The 21,307-nt window shown below is 38.0% G+C and overlaps 1 protein-coding gene across 8 annotated transcripts in view; it reads right to left on the bottom strand.

Moving 5' to 3' along the window:
• The window catches only part of KLF12 (KLF transcription factor 12), a 472,528-nt gene that overhangs the window by 87,931 nt on the left and 363,290 nt on the right, over positions 1 to 21,307 (bottom strand). For 7 of the 8 annotated variants that reach the window (XM_060191518.1, XM_060191516.1, XM_060191520.1 and 4 more), the window contains one exon: positions 13,428 to 13,490. The exons of the other annotated variant lie outside the window; for it this stretch is intronic. In XM_060191518.1, the coding sequence (XP_060047501.1) occupies positions 13,428 to 13,490 (63 nt within the window). The remainder of the gene's footprint in view (positions 1 to 13,427; positions 13,491 to 21,307) is intronic. 8 annotated transcript variants of the gene reach the window in all.

Below are 21,307 nucleotides of genomic sequence, written 5' to 3' on the forward strand. Positions count from 1 at the left end.
ATGAGATAAACCTAAGAGAAGATCGAATAAGAAATGATTTCATTTACTAGCAGGTCTTAATAAGTAGGGACAGGAAGGGAGAACACAAAGTGAGACATGGACTGGACATGGTGTATTGCACCAAAGCCAAGGACTTTGGGGAGGGAAGGGAGAGGGAGAAAAATTGGGGAGCTGGTACACAATTAAACTGTGTGCATGCGTCAATGAATGCACTGTCAAGCATTAAACCCCTCAGTAAAAAGAAAAGTTATCACATCTGCTTCGGTAAAATACATGTTCCCTCTGGAGCCTCTATTTACTTATTGAAATACAGGAGACTACCAAAACCCCCTTCTTTGGAAAAAATTCTCCCTCCTCATTACCTGTGGGGGTATACTGGGATAGTTTACCAAAGCACCTTCCACTCTTGACCTAAGGCTAATGCACCTGAGTCAGGCTGGGGCCAATCATATTCAGTTGGTTCCCCCTGCGAGTTCTGAGGAGGTAACCATAGGCACTCTAGTTTGTTAGTGGTGGGCTTTTATAAAAAAAAAAAGCTGTAGGTAAAATTTGTGTGATAAAGAGTTGGTTTAAATTTTTTGAACAAATATACCGTGTATTACCTATTATTCTCTTAAAAATGCCTAAAGGAAGCAAATTAATAATATTGACATGGGCTCTATCTCTGGTAACCTAGCACTATACTGGTAAATTCAGTAAGTAGCCAATTTTAAGGAAATCGCTCAAATTATGAAAATCAAGAAGTCAGCTGAGAAAAAGAATTATAGTGAGGGGCTGGGAAGTGATTCACCGATTAAGTGCTCATATTACCAAGTGTTAGGACCTGAGCCCTTGCTTCCTACCTGTCTTCAGGTGGGATGCCTCATGAGTGGTAAGTCAGGTCTGAAGGTATCTATCTTTCTCTCCCTCTTTCTCCCCTCCTTTCTCAATTTCATTCTATACTGTTCAATTAAAATTTTAAAAAAAAGAAAAAGAGAATTATAGTAAGATGAGGCCATATTTCATTTTTAAATTGCTAGTTTATTATATGTGCATATACAGAGTAATCTCTGAGGCTTGAAATATACCATTGTAAGTATCTTTGTAAATTTTTAAATTTTTTTCCTTTTTAACCAGAGCACTGCTTAGCTCTGGCTTATGGGGATGTGGGGGAATGAACCTGGGATTTCTGAGTCTTAAGCATGAGAGTCTCTTTGCATAATCATTATGCTATCTTCCCCCCTTTGTAAGTTTTTTTGAGAGGTGAAAAATAAAAAAAAAACTGCAAGGGAATTCCCTAAAGATTTATGATCCTGATACAGATTATTTCTGAACATATTCAAATGTACATTGGATTAATATTTGTTATTATTTTTCAAATATATATTTAAATATCAGATTTGCTTTGCCAATATTTAACCTAAATATATTCACAAAAATTACTATGGAAGACTAGGAATGAGAATATAGATATATAAAATATATAGATATATAGAATTAGATCTGTCTTCATTTGAATTTGACATGTTAATTATAGTACACCTTGTATCAAAGCTCTCACAGAATTTTTTTTTTCATACTGGGACATAAGATTTATTTTTCCTGCCTTATTTATTAAAAACTACTCACATCCATTTATTCTTCACACCTTACTATATAACATGACCTTTGTTTTAAAGTTTTATATTGCAACAAGTTTGGCAGTTTGTGATAAAGAATAATGCCTGTGTGGTAAATTACACACAAATATATATGGGTGTGAAATCATACATTAAAACCTTTTAATTTGTAAACCAATGTTAAATCCCTAATAATCACAACTGCTTGGTACTGGAACATGAATAATACACACAGACCAATGGAATAGAATGGAGAGTCCAGAAATAAGCCCACACACCTATGGACACCTAATTTATGACAAGTAGGACCAAAATATTAAATATTAAAAGGAGAATTTTTCAATAAATGGGTCTGGAAAAACTGAATTGAAATGCACAAAAGAATGAAACAGATCCCCATATGTCACCATGTGCAAATGTTAACTCCAGAGAGTTCAAAGATACGGACATTAGACCAGAACCCATCAAATACAAAGAAAAAAACACTGGCAGAACACTCCATTGTGTTTGCTTTTTGAGCCATCTTTGAAGAATAAAGTACAACAGCAAGGAAAACAAAACCAAAAATTATCCAATGGGACTCCATCAAACTTAGAAGCTTCTGCAGCATAAGGAGTCATCATCAAAATAAAAAGACACCCTACTGAACGGGAGAAAATCTGCACTTCAGAAAAGGGGCTAATGAACAAAATACATTAAGATTTGGCAAAAATCATCAACAATAACAAACAGGGAGAGAATATGGACAGAATTTTACCAAAGATGCTATTAGGATGGGCAATAGATGTACTTAAAAAAAAGTGCAAATGCTAGATAGCATAATGGTTATGCAACAGGACTCTCATACTTGAGGCTCTGGAGTCCCAGGTTCAATCCCTGTGTACCACCATAAGGCAGAATTGAGCAGTGCTCTGGTTAAAAAAATCTTTAAGGGTTGGGGAGGTCTCTGTTTTGGAGATAGGTAGTAGGCATATTTTAGTTATATTCCAAAGGGCCTGTGGTTATGCTAGTGGTTTTTGGTTTTGTTTTGTTTTTTGCCTGAGCCTGAAATCTAATATGCAGGTGTCTGGGGAGATGATGTCATGGCTGGCAGAAGGACCAGAAAGCTGGATCAGGGAAGAGAGTAGCTTCCAAATACGGGAAAGGCGTATAAATATTGTTGACTGTAAACCTACAAAATGGAGACCCCCCAACTCTTTAACTGCACTATTCCAGCTTTTAGGTCCATGATTGGTCAATAAATCGTTTGGCTTTGTATGTTAACTCTCTTTTCAACCACCAGGTTCCAAATGCCAGCATGATGCTGACCAGACTTCCCTGGACAGACAACTCCACCAGCGTGTCCTAGAGCTTAGCTTCCTCAGAGCCCTTCCCCACTACGGAAAGAGAAAGACAGGCTGGGAGTATGGATCGACCTGTCAAGGCCCATGTTCAGTGGGGAAGCAATTACAGAAGCCAGACCTTCAATCTTCTGCATCTCACAATGACCTTGGGTCCATAATCCTAGAGGGTTAAGGAATAGGAAAGCTATCAGGGGAGGGGATGGGATATAGATTTCTGATGGTAGGAATTGTGTGGAGTTGTACCCCTCTTATTCTATGGTTTAGTCAATGTTTCCTTTTTATAAATAAAAAAGAAAAAAAAAAGAAATGTAGGGCCACAGAAAAAATGGGCAAATATAATTATAGAAAGATAGTTATAGAAATAATACTCAGCCCACATCTGTGACCTTGGGAGAACCACAGCAGTTCCCATGGGGACACAGAACTCTGGTAGTAGGAATGGTGTGGAATTATAAACCTGTTATCTCATACTTTTATAAACTAATATTAAATCACTAATTAAAAACAAGAAGTAAAAGAAAAAAATCTTTAAAAAAATGCTCAAAGTCACTGGTCATCTGAGAAATGCAAATACAGGCAAGAATGAGATATCAGGGTCAGGCGGTAGTGCAACGGCTTAAGCACACGTGGTGCCAAGTGTAAGGACTACCTCAAGGATCTTGGTTTGAGCCCCCCAGCTCCTCACTTGTAGGGAGGGTTGCTTCACAGGCGGTGAAGCAGGACTGCAGTTGTCTGTTTCTCTCCCCCCTCCCTCTCAATTTCTCTCTGTCCTGTCCAACAAGAGCAGCAATGACAACAACAATAACAATAACAGACAACAAGGGTAATAACAAGGGCAAAAAAATGGGGAAAATGGCTTCTAGGAGCAGTGGATTCATGGTGCAGGCACTGAGCCCCAGCAATAACACTGGAAGCAAAAACAAACAAAAAGAATGAGATATCACTTCACAACTATTAGATTGCTGTACACTAGAGAAGAGAAACAAGTGTTGGTAAGCATGTAGGTAGAAGTATAAATTAATCCAGTCCCTCTAGGAAACACTCTAGAGATCCCTTCAGAACACTAGAAATGGATCTACCCTATAATACATCAGGCAAATCCTTTCTCAGAGATTTATCCAAGTAAGTCAATAACATTTAATAGAAGAAATCCATGTATACCGATGTTCTTAACAGCAGCTTTTAAAAAATATTTTATTTATTCCTTTTTATTGCCCTTGTTTTATTGTTGTAGTTATTATCATTATTGATGATGTTGTCATTGTTGGATAGAACAGAGAGAAATGGAGAGGAGAGGAAGAGAGAGGGGGACAGAAAGATTGACACCTACAGACCTGCTTCACTGCCTGTGAAGCAACTCCCCTGCAGGTGGGGAGCTGCGGCTCGAACCAGGATCCTTATGCCGGTCCTTGTGCTTTGCGCCACATGCGCTTAACCCATTGTGCTACCGCCCGACTCCCATAACAGCAGTTTTTAATAGCCCAAACTTGGAAACCACTCAGATGCCCAACAATAGGAGAGTGGCTGAGAAAGTTTTGGTATATATACACAGTGGAATACTACCCAGTCATAAGAAATGATGAGATCACCTCCTTTGACTAATCTTGGGTTGGACCCAAAAGAATCATGTTAAATTAGATAAGCCAGAAGGAGAAAGACAAATACCAGATAAAATAGATCAGAACTGAAGGAAAAAAAGAGAAAATACAAGGTGAAACTTGGACTGTGTGACATATCCAAGCAAAGGCCATCGAGGGAGGGGGAAATGGAAGGAGTTAGAAAGGGCACTGGAAAGCAAGTCTTTGAATACTATCAATTAATTTCTTCTATAGTCCATTTCCTTTTAGTTCATGAATTTCTACCACTGTATTTTCCTGTTTAAAAATTATATTTTGTTTTATAATTTTTTATAAAAATGTACACTGCATAAATTAAGCTATTAGAAGTTGTAATTTAAGTAGTCTTTTTTAATTTAAGTAGTCTTAAGAGTATTAATGATAATTCCTGATTATGTCATTTATAAATCCACTAAGAATATAAGACCAACCTAAGAATAACTCATTTGTGAAAAAAATATGTTACAATTTCTAGAAGTATAAATAGGCTATTTGGTTGTGTCTTTTTTGTTTGTTTACTTTGGATCTAATTTACTTTTTTTCTCCTCATCTATGCTTTCAAAGTTTACATATGTTTCTAAGCCCTGATGTTGATGCATCCCACAGCTTTTGATAAGCTGTATTTTTTCATTTTCATGTATTTAAAAATATTTGGGGGGGGGCTGGTATAGCATACATGTGGTTACCATGAATGAGGATCTGGGTTCAAGTCCTTTATTGGAATTATTATAAATGGTAGAGCATTGCTATTAAAGTCTTCCCATATCTGTTATACTCTCTTTCTGTCCCTCAACCTCTACCAAGAAAAAAAAAAGTCAAAAAATGACCACTGTAAACAGTGGTGTTCTGCAGGCTTCAAATTCAAGTGGTAACTCTGGTGACAGTAAATAAATGTGATAATAATAATATCTTGGGATCTCTTCAAAACATTCATTTGTCTCTTTATTGCTATTAGGGTTATCCCTGGGGCTAGGTGCTGGCACTAGGAACCCACACCCCCCAGCAGTTTTTAATTTTTATTTTGCCTCCAGGGTTAGCACTGGGGCTCCGTACCTGCATTATGAATCCACTGCTCTCAGCAGTCATTTTATTTCATTTTTTGGTTGTTGTTGCTAATGATATTGTTGCTGCTGTTCTGCTGCTGTTGTTGCTGGATAGCACAGAGAGAAACTGAGAGGGTAGAGAAAGATAGAGGGGAAGAGAAAGATAGACACCTGCAGACCTGCTTCACTGCTTGTGCGGCTACCCCCTGCAGGTGGGGAGCTGGGGGCTCAAACTAGGATCCTTGAGCTAGTTCTTGCGCTTTGCACTAAGCTGGTTCTTTTTTTTTTTTTTTAATTTTATGTTTCTTTTTTCACTTCATTAAAACTTTATTTATTTAGTTTGATAGAACAGAGAGAAATTGAGAGGGAAAGGAGAGGCAGAGAAGGAGAGACAAAGAGACATCTGCAGACCTGCTTCACTGCTCACAAAGCTCCTTCCCATGCAGGTGAGGGATGAGGCTCAAACCCAGCACCCAAGACATTTTATTTAGAATCATGTTGTTCCATTTCCACTGCATTAAAAGGAAGAAGGAGGAGGAGGAGGAAGGGAAGAAGAAAAAAGATGGACATGCCTTTATGAGAGAGAGAAAATGCCAACCAGAGCAGCACTAAGGCTTTTGCAGTTCCAGGAATGAAACCAAAGGCCTCCCATTGCAAATCAAGTACTCCATTCACTGAGTAAGTTCTCAGTAACTGAATTTTTGAAACCAGTCTTTTTGAAAACTGAACTAATACATTTGGTCATCCCAATACTAGTTACTGCAATAGTTATGATTTCTTTCTTCTTTTCAATTATTTTATTTATTTATTTATTAGATAGAGACAGAGAGACATTTAGAGAGGAGGGAAGGTAGAGAGGGAAAGAGATAAAGAGAGACACCTGCAACTGTGCTTCACCACTTGCAAAGTTTTACCCCTGCAGGTGGGGACCAGGGGCTTGAACCTGAGTCCTTGTGTGCTATAGTGCTTGTACTTAAGGTGGTGTGCCACCACCTGGCCCCAGTGATGGTTTCTTACATGATGCCAACATATTTAGCTACAGGGGTAAGAAGATGTTAGGAGTCAAAAAGAGTATACTGATAACTTCTAAGATTTGCATACTAAGTTTTCAATAAGACACAATTATAGTTAGTTCTGAGCACACTGGCAAAAACAAAACTCATAACTTAAAAAAAAAGTCTCTCAGATGGGGTGACCTTTATGGCACTACATGAACTTATAACTCCGATTCTTCCAGTATTAAGAAAATGTTTGTAGGAAATAGCTTTTAATTGTTTTCTCCAAATCATCTTTATTGTGAATGGAGCAATACTAGACACAAAACTCAGCCAATCATAATAGGGTAGTGAAACATTCAAGAATTTAAGGAAATTAGACTAAAGGTGATTAATAAGGTCAATCTGAAAAGATAGTAATACAAGATTAAAGTAAACAGAATTACCACCAAGCTAAACTTGAGGAGGAGGAGTAGAAATAATTAAAGAACTTAATAGCCAATATTGGGTTATAACATTAAAAAATGTGAATTTGGAAGGATTTAAAATGTTGCAGTACCCTGAAGGCTCTTCTTTTCATTGTAATTCAGCACATATACAGGGAACTTGCAAACTGGTTCATGATTACATGAACTACAGCCCATTTTCCAAATCTGTTATCAAACGTTGGAGAGAGAGTGTTTCCAAACTAAATCTAAAGGCAGCCTGCTGCTATTTATTTGTCAACACATATGGATTTTTTTTAAAGCATGAAGGCCAGACATTCTGGAAACTGGAATTTCCACATATTAAAGTCCACACACTGTATCACAATTTTTTTGTTTCGTGGAAGTCAAGAAGCAAGGCAACAGAATGCTCTGGTAATTAAACTAACAATCAATATTATCTCTAAATAATGAGCATGCAAAGACCTGCAGGATGATGAGTAAACATTCTGGCAGGGAGGAGCTGCCACATATTGGAGTGGGCAGCGATGTCTTCATTCGGCTCTCCTATTTCTTCTTCCTCTCCCTTCATCACATCAGTTGCAAGGGAATTTCCCAAACTGCTGAGCTTGCAATGAATTAAACAGCCACCTTGCTTAATCTTTAACCTTCCTCTTGTTTCACCCATAGGTAGCTAACTGTTAGGAAGCAGGAAAAAAAAAAAAAAAAAACCCAGGATAGGGGAGCAGAGACCTGGGTAAATGCCCACATCTGAGGACACAGAGCATATTTGTTTTTGGCTCTCATGTCTAGATTTAACCATGAGGAATTGAACTGAAGTTCCCTTCTAATTGTAGCTAGTAACTACTACATTTGGAAATCCTGTCCCCCTTCTTTTATTTTATTTTATTATTATTATTTATTTTCCCTTTTGTTGCCCTTGTTTTTTATTGTTTTTGTAGTTATTGTTGTTGTTGTTGAAGTCGTCATTGTTAGATAGGACAGAGAGAAATGGAGAGAGGAGGGGAAGACAGAAGGGGAGAGAAAGACAGACACCTGCAGACCTGTGTCACTGCCTGTGAAGCGACACCCCCTGCAGGTGGGGAGCCAGGGGCTTGAACCTGGATCCTTACACTGGTCCTTGTGCTTCGCACCACTTGCGCTTAACCCTCTGCACTACCGCCACCACCCACCCACCTCCGTCCTCCTTAAAGGTTATTTTCTACCTTCTGAGAAGTTTCCAATATCAGAAACTTCATTGCCTTCTTCTGTTAAGTCACAGGGCTTAAACAATAAGCAATGCTGTCATTTTTCTGACAGAAATCTATACTGCTTTATCCCTCAAAAAGACCCTATGAAGTCTAGCACTTGCCACCACATGCACATAAATATTTAAGTTCACTATAGCACTACCCAAGAATCCAACAATAAAATGGATTTTTCCTGTCCTCCACAAAAAAATTGGCAGATTTTTTTCCACATTCAAATGTGGAATGTAGTTCACACCCAGAATGTTCTATGATTTCCACAGACACACTATGAAAAGTGCAGTTTCTTTGCATATGTAGCTGCATAACATCTCAGGTATATTAGTAAGAAATAAAACTTAACTGAGATAGGTGGTTACAGTATCCACTGGTTAGAGAAAACTACCCCTATTTTACTGTTGACAATTTTTATTAATAATGCTAATTTTCTGTCATATAAGTAAGAGAGAGGCTGAGACCATAGCACTGAAGCTTCCTTTAATGTGATGTAGGTTGGGCTTAAACCTGGGCAGTAAACATGGCAAGACAGCAAACTAGTCAAATGAGCTATTTCACTAGCCCAATAGTCTCCTTCATGTTGTAACAGATATGTTACAATCCAGCACTGTTACACATCATCCCTAGAGAAATGTTTTGGGAGCACCATTCAGCTACTATTATACTCATTATCAAACAACAATATATAATCTAGCCCTTTAAAACGTTATGAATGAATGGAGAGAGGAGAAAAGAAATGGTGAAAAGCTAAACAGGAGCATGAATCTTGGGGATATACTGATTCTACAACATTTTGGAGTGTGGGGGCTAGGAGGCGGCACACATGATTAAGGACACATATTACAGTACACAAGGACCCAAGTTCATGCACCTGGTCTTCACCTGCAGGGTGAAAGCTTCACAAGTTGTGTCTTTCTATCTCTTTCCCTACCACCCCCATCTCTATGTAATAGCAAATAGATAATGAATACTAAAAAAAGAAAAGAAAAAAAATGGAGTCTTAAATCAACTTCAAGTGTCTAGTTAACTTCCTAATCAAACCTCTTGTGCACTACTTCGACTGAAAAACCCACACAGGCTCCAGATTTCTATTATACCTTTGGGAATAAAACAGCTGAAAGATTATTTAGAAATAGGTATTCTCTTTAGATTTGATAACAGAATACAATAGCTTAATGCAAAAAAAAAAAAATCTATTAACGAGCAAACGTTTATCTGCACATGCAATTCACTGAGGTTTGCCCTAAATGCAGTAACATGTTTTTCATGGTATTACTGTATTCAAGAAAGAGTGGCAAATATTATAATTTTTAACATAGTTATTAGACAAAGGAAGACATTATTACCTCTGCTTAGGGCCAGTGGTAAAGGAAAGAAGACAGATGGTGACGCATGAAGCAGAGAATGAAAGCCACATGGCTGAACCTCAAGCACTTCATCAATCCTCACATGAGATATTACTAACAGTGGAGGAGGTACAGAAGAAAAGAAGGTGTTTTTTGATAGACAAGAGTTTGTTCCTGGTCTGGATTTCTAGCTTGGGTTAAGTGAACATTGACTTAGTTTTACAATGATCTGCTGTTCTTTACTAGAGAGTAGGGGGCTAACCCTATACTGCAAGAAGTTCTGATTGCCACTCTGCTGAAATTCTCTAGGAATTAGCAGACTCTTACAGCAAACCTCTAAGTCTAATAATTGTCACAGGACCCTTTCCACCCTGGTGCTTTCATCTCTTCCCTGGATAACTATATTTTTAAAACTGCATTCTATTCCCACTCCAGCAGGTTTGTTTGTCTTGAACAGATAAGTTTTCTCCACACATTTCTTTAGATCCAGAGGAAATGCTGCCACAAGAATGAGGTCAGTAGATGTTGCCTTGCAATGTTAACATTTTGTAAGAAAAACACCACTTAAAATTTTAAAGTAGCTTTCTTTAATAATAAACACTGGTTTGGTGGCCCAACCACAGCCACTAACATTTACAACCTAAAAGCTACACATCATTATCCATTCCTAATGCATAGCTGAAAAGTTGAAGCCTTTCATCTTTTACCGATTTAATTGTTTATTTGTTGAACAGTATTTTTTTTTTTCTTTGCCAGATGACTTTACTGGGGAAATGACTTACCAGACAGCTGTTCTTACCCATACATATTTTTTAACTGGTTGCTAACCACTTGTGAACTGGACTTCCAAAAATCACCCAATATCACTCACATGCAGTCTCTGCAGATTTAACTCAAACAAAAACAAACCTAGTGTGAAACATGACATCTAATTCTATAAGTTATCCCAGCATCTATTTGGAGGGACACCAATTGTCATTTTGCTTTCATTGTCACTGCTAGAAAGAATGTTAAATTTTCTGGATTTTCAGACTCAGTATCCTAAAGAAATAGCAAGTGGTTGTTACTCATTAGAGATTTAGCCACATTTTATTCTGTATTATATCACTTGTGAGTCATATAATATGAAATACACGTATGTGACATCAAATACACAAGCATAGGTACAAATTTATGCACAAAGACATACAATAGTGATTCCTTTAAAAACAGAAATAATGCTTTATTTTTCTAATCTAAACCTTTTTTGTACAATATTGTATCATCTGGAACTAAATAGATGGAACTAGGGGTGATTGATTATGCTTAGTGAAATAAGTAAGAAAATGAACGGCAACTACCAGATGGTCTCACTCGTATGTGGAATATAGAGAATTGAAACACATGAACGTGAAAAACATAACAAAACTGTCCACCCACCTTTAGGACCTTCAGAGAACTTTTGGGGGAAGTGGAAACACAGAACCTTGGCTCTGGTAGGGTTCTAGGACACATTGGTGAGGTCATCTGCCCAGGGGGTCAGGTTGACATCATGGTAGTAGCATCTGCAACTTGGTGGCTGAAAAGCAAAGCAAATGTTCTGCTTTATATCTTAATGCTTTTCAGCCACCAAGTTGCAGATGCTACTACCATGATGTCAACCTGACCCCCTGGGCAGATGACCTCACCAATGTGTCCTGGAACCCCACCTTCCCAGAGCCCTACCTCACTAGGGAAAGGCAGAAACAGGTTAGGAGTATGGATCGAACTGCCAACATCCATGTTCAGCAGAGAAGCAATTACAGAAGCCAGAACTCCCACCTTCTTCACCCCATAAAGAATTTTGGTCCATACTCTCAGAGGGATAAAGAACAGGGAAGCTTCCAATGGAGGGGATGGGATACAGAACTCTGGTGGTGGGAACTGTGTGGAATTGTACCCCTGTTAACCTACAATCTTGTCTATCATTATTAAATCTCTTATAAATTTTTTTTGTTTGTTTTCCATGGATTATTTTTCTGGAGGTAAAAAGCAGTTTAAATTTACAAAACAAAATAATATGCAGGAACAATTTATCACTATTCCAATATTTGTGAAGAAAATGAAGCGTGTACTCAGTGTTCCACATTTAGCTATAATGTCTAAGCTAAAGAAACTGAATCTCATGGCATGATACTCTATCTATGGTCTATGTTGCGCATTTGAGCATCTTATGTTCTCTTATATGTGCTAAAGTGTATTTAGTACAGCATGTCTTGTACTACGAATTTATTCTGAGCAGTTAAGAAAGAAGCTCTCCCTTTCTGTTGATGTAATGGCCATCGGTGTCCTTACTCCCTCAGTTTTTCATGTCTGAAAGGGAACAATACTCTTTGGTGATTCTGAGAAACCATGAAAGATGCCCCAGCTTTTAGACAGTGTGTAAGCAAATGGTTGTATCCTTTGTGCTCCATTTCCCTCCCTGTGAAAAAGAAAGCATAATATTTAACAATATTACTGAGCTATTGTGAGGGTTAATTAGATTTAATGGGGGAAGGGAGGTGAGCTGATTAGGCACTATTCAAATTTGAAAAATCATTATTTTGTGTCTAAAAATAATCCTGATTTAGGAACAAAATTAATTTAGGAGCACATCTTTGGTAATCATCTTTTCATAGTTAAAAAAAAAAAGTCATTGCTTTTAATCAAAATCCTATTCTAAGCACAACTCGGTGAACATGGAAATCTGTGAATTTCTATTCACCTTTTAGTCAGGCAGAAAAGTTCAAGATTTTCTGATTCATTTTTGAAAATATACTATATGCAGAATGTTTAATTTTGTGGAGTGGAGTAATGTACACAAATATATAATTTAAACCTACATTATTATTTTTGCCTCTAGGTTATTGCTGGGACTCCATGTGGACACTGAATCTATTGCTCCTGGTGGCCATTTTTTATTATTTATTTATTTATTTTTACAAATTATTGGATGGGACATAGAGAATTTGAGAGAGGAGAGGAATAGAGAGGGAGAGAAAAAGATACCTGCAGACCTGCTTCACTGCTTGTGAAGTGTCACCCCCTGCAGCTAGGGAGCCAAGGGCTCTAACCTGGACCCTTGTGCGACCCTTGTCTTTGTGCTTAGTACTATGTGCATTTAACTAGGACCACCACCGCCCAGCCTCTAACCTACATTAATTCTTGTTTCACTTGAAACACTTATGAAGTACTTTAAATTGCCCCTCTAAAGAATCAGTTATCAATATTTTGTGGGTGGGTGGAATAACGTTTTAGGTCTTTTCCAGTTAATTCCATGCATTCTTTCTGTTTAAGAATTTGTCAGAGTTCTTTATAGCCCTTAGGTTAAAAATACAAAAGAAAACAAAGAAACACGGTATTTAAAAGCAAGGGAAGAAAAAAAATCATTTAAGTAATTACCACCAAAATTAGTAATAGATCAAATAACTATGAAAAGCTTCATGAGCAGTAGAAGTTGGTACCTGGGAAACATCTCAAACAGTTGCCTAAATCTCACTAAAAAGCTTACAGTCTGTGTGACACAAGAGAAACAATGCTTTAAAGTGTAGCAGTCAAAATAACCTTGGACAATATACCATATTTGTTATTAGAAATTGTTGCACTCAATTTTTGGTCAGTAGAGAGTTTTGGTTGGCAAGAAACTATCATGTCATTTTAGACCATCAAAGAAAAGAAGGTGATAAAGTTTAGTAGAAATATATGCAGCAGCAGAGATAATTCTCTTTTGTTTTAACATAGACCTATTAGAATATCCCAAAAGACTTACAAATCCTGATAACTTATATTGTGTACTCACCAAGCAAACTTCTGATTATTCATTCGATTTCCCCGGACCCTTGATACTGGGGATGGATGTACCCTGTAGGCAGATGAGAATTATCCAGTCATTGGAAAAGCACAGTCCCAACTGCAAACGATCCCAGTCAGACATGCTTAATATAAACTTGGCAGAATCTGAATTAGTAAATGAGTACAGTTAGGTTTACATACTTGTGAACTTAACAGTATTCTTTCCTTCCTTACCACTCTGAACATAAGAGGAGTTTGTCAGTGTTCACTATGAATACTCCTAAAAGCAGACCCATAAATTTCAATTTGTTAGTTAGCAAGGATTCCATCTTATCTCCACATAAATATTTCATACATTCTTTCACCTTCCTCTGCCCCTTATGTCTTGCTTCCTGACACTAAGAAGTGTTAAACTAGTTGAAGAGATATCTAGTAGATAGTATTGCTTAATAATATCATCTTAAAGTTTTTCATTTTTAAGTAATCATTGAATTTTAGACACTCCAGCCTAGCAATTGCAGATAAGAAGACAGAAACAGAGATAGACAGACAGAGAGAAAGGCACCACAGCATGGAAGCTTCCTACAGTGTGGTAGGAACTGAGCTGGCATCTGTGTCATAACCAGGACAAAGCAAACACATGTAGACTTACTGTGGTATCCTACTAGCCTTTTCTAAATTTTATTCAGGAAAAGACCGCTATACTCTGCAGATTCATCTTTTTATGGTTAAGATACCTTCAAGTTGGATAGACATGTGACAATTTATATATACTTTTTAAATTGTGATTACTATTTCTTTTAAAAATATTTTTACTTACTATTGGATAGAGACAGAGAGAAATTGAGAGGGGAGGGGGACAAGAGAGAGGGCAAGGGAAGAGAGGGAGAGAGACAGAGACAGAGACACAGACCTACAGCATTGCTTCACTACTTGTGAAGCTTTCCCCCTGCAGCTGGGGACCAGGGGTTTGAACCTGCATTCTTGTGCACTATAATGTATACACCTAACCAGGTACACCACTGCCTGGTCTCTGTGATACTTTATAAGCCCAAAACTCCAAGCTGAGAATAACATCGATTTTTTTTTTCCAGACATGAGTTTCCCATCTTCTCAGGTTGCTAGAACTTGAATAAGATGGCTTTTCTCATACCAATACTCTCAGTTAACTGGCCGTCTGAGTTGAGTGAAGAGAAATACAGACACTGAATGCCGTAACAAATCAATTTATCCAGTCCAACAACAACAAAAATTGCTGATCTAATTTCTGTTGGAATTAGGAGTGGGTAACAGTATTGTAAGCTAGCCTGAGCAGCAGCACACCAGCACACATTACAGCACACAAGGACAAGGCTTCAAGCTCCCAGTTCCCACTTGTAGGGAGAACGCTTTGTACATGGTGAGGTTGTACTGCAGTGTCTCTCTCTTCCTCTCTATCTCTCCTTTCCCTCTCAATTTCTGTCTCTATCCAATAAGTAAATTGTAAAAAAAAAAAAAAAGTATTATAAGGTATAGTGTCTGTTCTCAACAAGTCATTTCTGCTACCTGTTCTTATAGGGGACACAAAGAGAAAGTCTAAGTGCACACCCCTTAGTCAACTTCTAGATTTAAATCCTTAGAAGGCAAAATAGTGAAGACTCAGAGTATGTCACCCTCCCCACCCCCCCATATGCTACTCTGCCATAAAGATGAATCTGAGCTAAGGGCAACTGAGAAAAGCTACATATAAAGTATCTATCTATCTATCTATCTATCTATCTATCTATCTCCTACCCCAGCCCCCCACCCCGTCTCAAAGCGCGGCATAGATTTCTCTTTTTGCAAAAGAAATTTTAATTTGTACAAGTGTCACCCTGTCATATCCAGGAATAGAACATACAACACCAGAGATAGTATGAATCTGGTAAACAAGTCCTTTTTTTTTTTTTTTTTTTTTTTTAATACTGGAGCACTGCTCAGTTCTGGCTTATGGTGGTGTGTGGAACTGAAGCTGGGACTTCAGAGCCTCAGGCATGAGAGTATCTTTGCATAACCATTATGCTATGTCCCTTGCACCATACAAGTCTTATTTACCATAGTTTCCATACACCTGCGTACACCTCCTAGTAACTTTCCTGCAATGTAGCCTTTCTGAGAACCTAGCCCCCTTTTATTATTCATTTCTTCAAACTTTTACTTTTGTTAAAATGTTATATAAGTCCCACATTCACCAATCACCCCCTTGAGTTACTTATCTTTAAGGACTAATGCATTTGTGTGTGCTGTATGCATAAATAAACCTTTATTTTTTCCTTTTCTACTTGCAATCCTGTCTTTTGTGAGTCTTGAGGTACTGTTACACTGAATCTGAGAAGCCAAAGGAAAGATTTCTACTTTCAATGTAATAACCAGGTTCAAATGTCCCAGAGCAGGATCTGTACAAATGAAGGAGTTAGAAATTTAAACAGATGCTTCTGGAAGGCTGTGTAATTCTTTCTGGATGTGATGCTCTTCTGTTGGATTATGAGCAACACAAAGTCAATTCAAAATAGAAGGCAAACAGTAGAGAAGAACACACACACACACACACACACACACACACACAGAATGAATATATATATATATACACACATATATCTAGTGACTTAATAATGATTAAGAAGATTATAAGATAACAGGGGTACAATTCCATACAATTTCCACCATCGAATTCCATATCCCATCGCCTACATTGGAAACTCACCTAGTCTTTATTCCTCTGAGAGTATGGACCAAAACTCTTTATGGGGTACTGAAGGTAGAAGGTCTGGCTTCTGTAATTGCTTTTTTGCTAAACATGGACATCAACCACTGCAAATATTGGACTATTGGAAAACTCATGGAGTATTTACCTATGTATCTCTATGTAAAAATAAGTCTGGGGGTGGGGGGTTGGGTGGTAGCGCATGCTCAAAGCACAAGGACCAGCATAAGGATCCTGGTTCCAGCCCCTGGCTCCCCACCTGCAGGGGAGTCACTTCACAGGCATTGAAGGAGGTCTGCAGGTGTCTTTCTTTCTCTCTCTCTTTCTGTCTCCCCTCCTCTCTCGATTTCTCTCTGTCCTATCCAACAACAATAACAGCAATGACAACAATAATAATGACAATAACAAGGGTAACAAAATGGGAAACATAGCTTCCAGGAGCAGTGGATTCCTAGCGCAGGCACCGAGCCCCAGTGATAACCCCCGGAGGCAAAATAAATCCATAAAAATAAAATTAAAATAAGTCCAGATTTTTCTCACAAGCCAACAGATTAGTTTTCCAGCTACTGCAGATGCCTTGCAACATGAGCTAACTGTTACATCGCCTCCTTCTCTTTGCCCTATTTTCTAACTCCTCGAGGCCAACTTCCTTTTTTCTAGCTTTATTAGGATTTAGAAGATCTAGGCAGCCTTTCAATTTGTACTGACTTCATTCCTTATGCATCTGACATGAATCTTACAAGACAGAAAACAGGAGTTAAAAACTCATTATTAAGAGTCCCAGCTAGATCCATCAACTCCAAGGATCTTAGAACCCTAGTTCTCCATAGTTGTCTAGCAAATGCAAATATTTCTAAAAAAGAGAATTGGTTCTAGCTCCTGGGAAGGGCCAAGCGCAGTCTTTCTGTGACTCTAGACTGCACTTTGCGCTGGAAGGCTTATTTCTTCTAACAGCTCTTATTAACATTCTTCTCCTCCCCGGGTTTCACTGGCTGCTGCAGCTGAGCTGCTCAGCACAGATTTTCTGCTAGGCATGGGGGAGGGGGAGTGTTAATTATGCAGAAAGATGGAGAGAGGCCAGACAGCCCCTCCGGTGAACTGTCTCATTCAAGCAAGGCCCACTTCCTGCTGTTTTGCAGCTACAAGGATCACCTGTTGGTCTTGGCAGCAGGCCAGTGGAGGCCTAGAGGAAATGGCAGACTCAGCAAGAAATGAAAGCCAGCTCATATTCCAGCACCCCGAAATTGGAGAGAAAAAAAACACACGATGAAAATGCTCGATAATTATTTAAAAGGTAGTATCAATTATTTTGCTTTTTTTTTTTTTTTTTTACTTTTTTCCATCTATCATCTGCTTGGAATATAATCATCAAAATGGAATTCTGGGTCAGAAAGGCATCTCTCCTATTAAAATTTCTGGACCTAAGGGGAATTTTTCTTTTTTTAAGTAAAGCATTCTTTGTTTAAAATTTTGTTTTTGTTTTTTTTTAATGAAAGAGAGAGTGGAAGAGAGAGCAAGCAAGTGCACTGCTCAAAAATTCTGATTTATGGTAGTGCTGGGGATTGAACCTGGACCTCAGAGCCTCAGCCATGAAAGTATTTTGCATAACCATTATGCTGCCTTTCCAGTTTAACAGAAAAATTTCAAATCCTTCCCTACTACACCACTGTGTCACTTTTAAGAAACAATAGTTACAAATACTCCAGTTCTTTAATTCACTCTATATTCTTTAAAAGTCTCTCACAGCTCCCATAATCCTAGTACTTTTGGTCAACATGATAATTCTCTCAGTGAAGTTTCATGATAGAAGTAGTATTTCACTGATGCTTCTCACTGCATATACCCGGAGAGGAAAATGTGTCTGTTTAGTTTATACTAACAATATTCTGCCAATCCTTAGATTGAATCATTTAAGCAGACAATTTCTATAAGGGCTTAACAGTCTTCAAAGAATTCCTGCTTGTGCGCATATGAACAACAATTTATAACATTTCTGAAACTACTGAACAGCAGGCCTTGATTTCCTTTCCCAAAATGAATACATTGATAACTTCGAGCTTACTTCACCCTATATGGGAGACTCCACGTGTTTGCATTTCAACAACTCTCCAAACTTTATTTCCTCAAAAGGATATGCAGTATTCTTTTTGTGAGTTCAGTTTTTAAACGGTGATTTTTTTTTCTTTTTCTTTTTCTGTTGCCATTGCCTACCTTCTTTCCACATATAACAGCTAGGCAGGTAGCAAAGTCAAAAACCCCAGTAGGAGAAACCAGCACCTAATCTGCATGTCATGCATTATTCATGACCTCCTGATTCCTGCACCTGCATCTAGACAGGAAGCTTTCAAGGAATGTTCATTATTTTTCTCTTAGCCTCACACAGGCTCCATTACTGCTAAGCCACTTTGTTCTGTAACTAAGGGTTTTAGGCCTTAGTACTAACCACTGGACAAGAGAAAAACTATCATCATGTTGAAGAAAAGGGTAGCCCTAGCTGTTGTGTAACAAGTATTAAATCTTACAATGTGCTTTTCGGAGACTGACAGATTATATCAGATGGAAATGTTCATATTTGTTAATTCACATTATGCAGAAAAAAGAGAAGTTATGTCATTCAGACTATATACCAACTGTTCTATTTATATACACTGACTCATCTGAGGCAGACAGCATATTTATACTTTTACTCAGTGCAAGGTTCATTTAGCTTTCTCCTGAGCATGGGAAAAGTATTTAAATATCTTAATATAAAAATAACTCTTCATTCTTTGGGTGTAAGCACCAAAGAAGCTGATCCTGAACGTTTATATTTTAATGACCAATATTGATACTTAGTCAGGGGAAATGCTCACATTTCTTGCCTTTTTCATGACTGGCTGAAGGTGAAGTGTGTGATGTGAATCCCGAGAGTCAACGCAATTATTGATTACTGTAGACGAAGGGCTGGGAAGGGCACTGCATTTGTTTGTTTGTTTGTTTGTTTGTTTGTTTATTATCCTCAGTCAAGAAAAGCTAGAGAAACTTCAATCAATCTTCCTGCTCCAAATGGAGTTACTATGAAGTAGTAAAGCATATAAGCTGTGTTAACAAGCCTGCGTGGGCTACAATTCTAGTTCCATCATTTACCAAGAAAGTCAGTTTAGGGCAAGTTACTTCACTCCATACTTTCGTTTCCTCATCTGTACAACTGGAGGCAACAATGGTGGACCACTCTTAGGGCTGTGAGACTTAAGTGAATGTATAGCTGTAGAGTCTTTAGAATTGTGCTTGGTACCCAGGAAGCAGCTAATCCAGGTCAGTAGTGTTGACTCCATTAAAAAGAATATCTAGCTAATTCTATGGATTTGGGATAATAAACATTCTTCAGAAATCTTAACTGCTATGCTTACATGACTTCCCTTAAGGCAAGGAAATAACAAAGACAAGTGAATACATATAAAGTAACATGAGCCAAATAGTGTGATTAATATGCAACATCTGACTTGCTCTCTGGCATCTCGTTTTTCTATTTATTTGAATATCTGTGTTCTGTTTACTAAATTCCTTAGTATTTCAGGTTTGTCTCATTCAAGACAAAGTTAGTAATCATAGCAATACAAAATTACACCCACTCACTAAGGTCTTACCATATTCTACACCTTATGCTAAATCGTATATCATGATTTATATTACGTATATTATGTATAATATAGTCTATATATTACTTTTGGTTCCTGTCATTTTTGTTGTTGTCACTGGGTTTCATCATTCCAACTTATTTTGTTGCAGCTAGAAAGAGGGAGAGATACTACAGAACCAAAGCTTCCTCTAATGGCATGAGTGCTGGGTTTGAACCTGGACTGAACATTTGACTAACCATCACTCTCCCAGGTGAGTCATCTCTGGATCTCTTCATGCCTTTCTTACTCCCATTTTATCTTTGAGAAAATATGTTCAGAATAGTTAAATAACTTCCCAGGATCCCATAGCTAGTGAACAGAAAAGAAAGTACTTTGGGGCCAGGCAGTGGCACACCTGGTTAAGTGCTCTCATTACAGTGTGCAAGGACCCAGGTTCAAGCCCCCTGGTCCCACTTGCAGGGGGAAAGCTTCACAGGTGGTGAAACAGCGCTACAGGTGTCTCTCTATCTCTTCCTCTCTATCACGCCTTGCCCACTCAATTTCTTTCTCTATCCAATAATAAATAAATAAATAAATAAATAAATATTAGGAAAAAAAAGTAAGTACCTGAATGCAGGCATATCTGACCCGCCCTACTCTGGATTACCATCCAACACAGGGGTACTCGTATTCCCTCTACACTAAACCCAGAGGATACAATAAAGTGAATTAGCACCAGGGGTTTTCATGGGAGATTTAGCATTTATGTAAGCCCAATTGAACACTATAGTATAAATAGTTACAAAGTGCAAATATTTGCCTAAACTTGGCACTAGAATAAATAGCCGGTATTTTGGTAATGCACAAGATATGTAGTCACAGGGATCAATCCTGTTGTCTCTTTAGCTATTTATAAGAATTCCTGTCACCAGTATAGATATTAAATGTATAACAGGTAAGTTCCTAATGGTAAAGTTAACTCCAGCTACAGCACTTACCATTTTTTTAATAAGAAATTCATCTTAGCCATAGCCAGCTCTTTTTTTAAAAATTGTTTTTATGATCTCTATTTATTTATTGGATAGAGACAATCAGAAATTGAGAGTAAGGGGGAGCTAGACAGGGAGAGAGACAGAGAGACATTGCAACACTGCTTCACCACTCGTAAAGCTTTCCCCCTGCAGGTGGGGGCTGGGGGCTTGAACTTGGGTCCTTGTGCACTGTAACGTGCACTCAACCGGGTGTGCCACCACCCAGCCCTGGCACTTCACATTTTTTTCAGAAGCCAATCCAATTCAGAATACACTCCTGAGATGAAATCATCCACTTTATGATGGTCAGTGGTCTCCATACCTTCAAACAGACTGGTTCATTTTCATTTTATATCTTCTCAAATTCTCAGAAGCACTGATTACTGATTCATTTTTGGAATGTTTTATGATCTATCAGTGACTTTTTTTTTGTATTATCTTTATTTATTTATTTATTGGATAGAGACAGCCAGAAATCAAGACAGAAGGGGATGGTAGAGGGGGAGAGAGACAGAGTGACACCTCAATCACTGCT

The sequence above is a fragment of the Erinaceus europaeus genome, chromosome 5, assembly GCF_950295315.1.
Source record: "Erinaceus europaeus chromosome 5, mEriEur2.1, whole genome shotgun sequence".
Lineage (NCBI taxonomy): Eukaryota > Metazoa > Chordata > Mammalia > Eulipotyphla > Erinaceidae > Erinaceus > Erinaceus europaeus.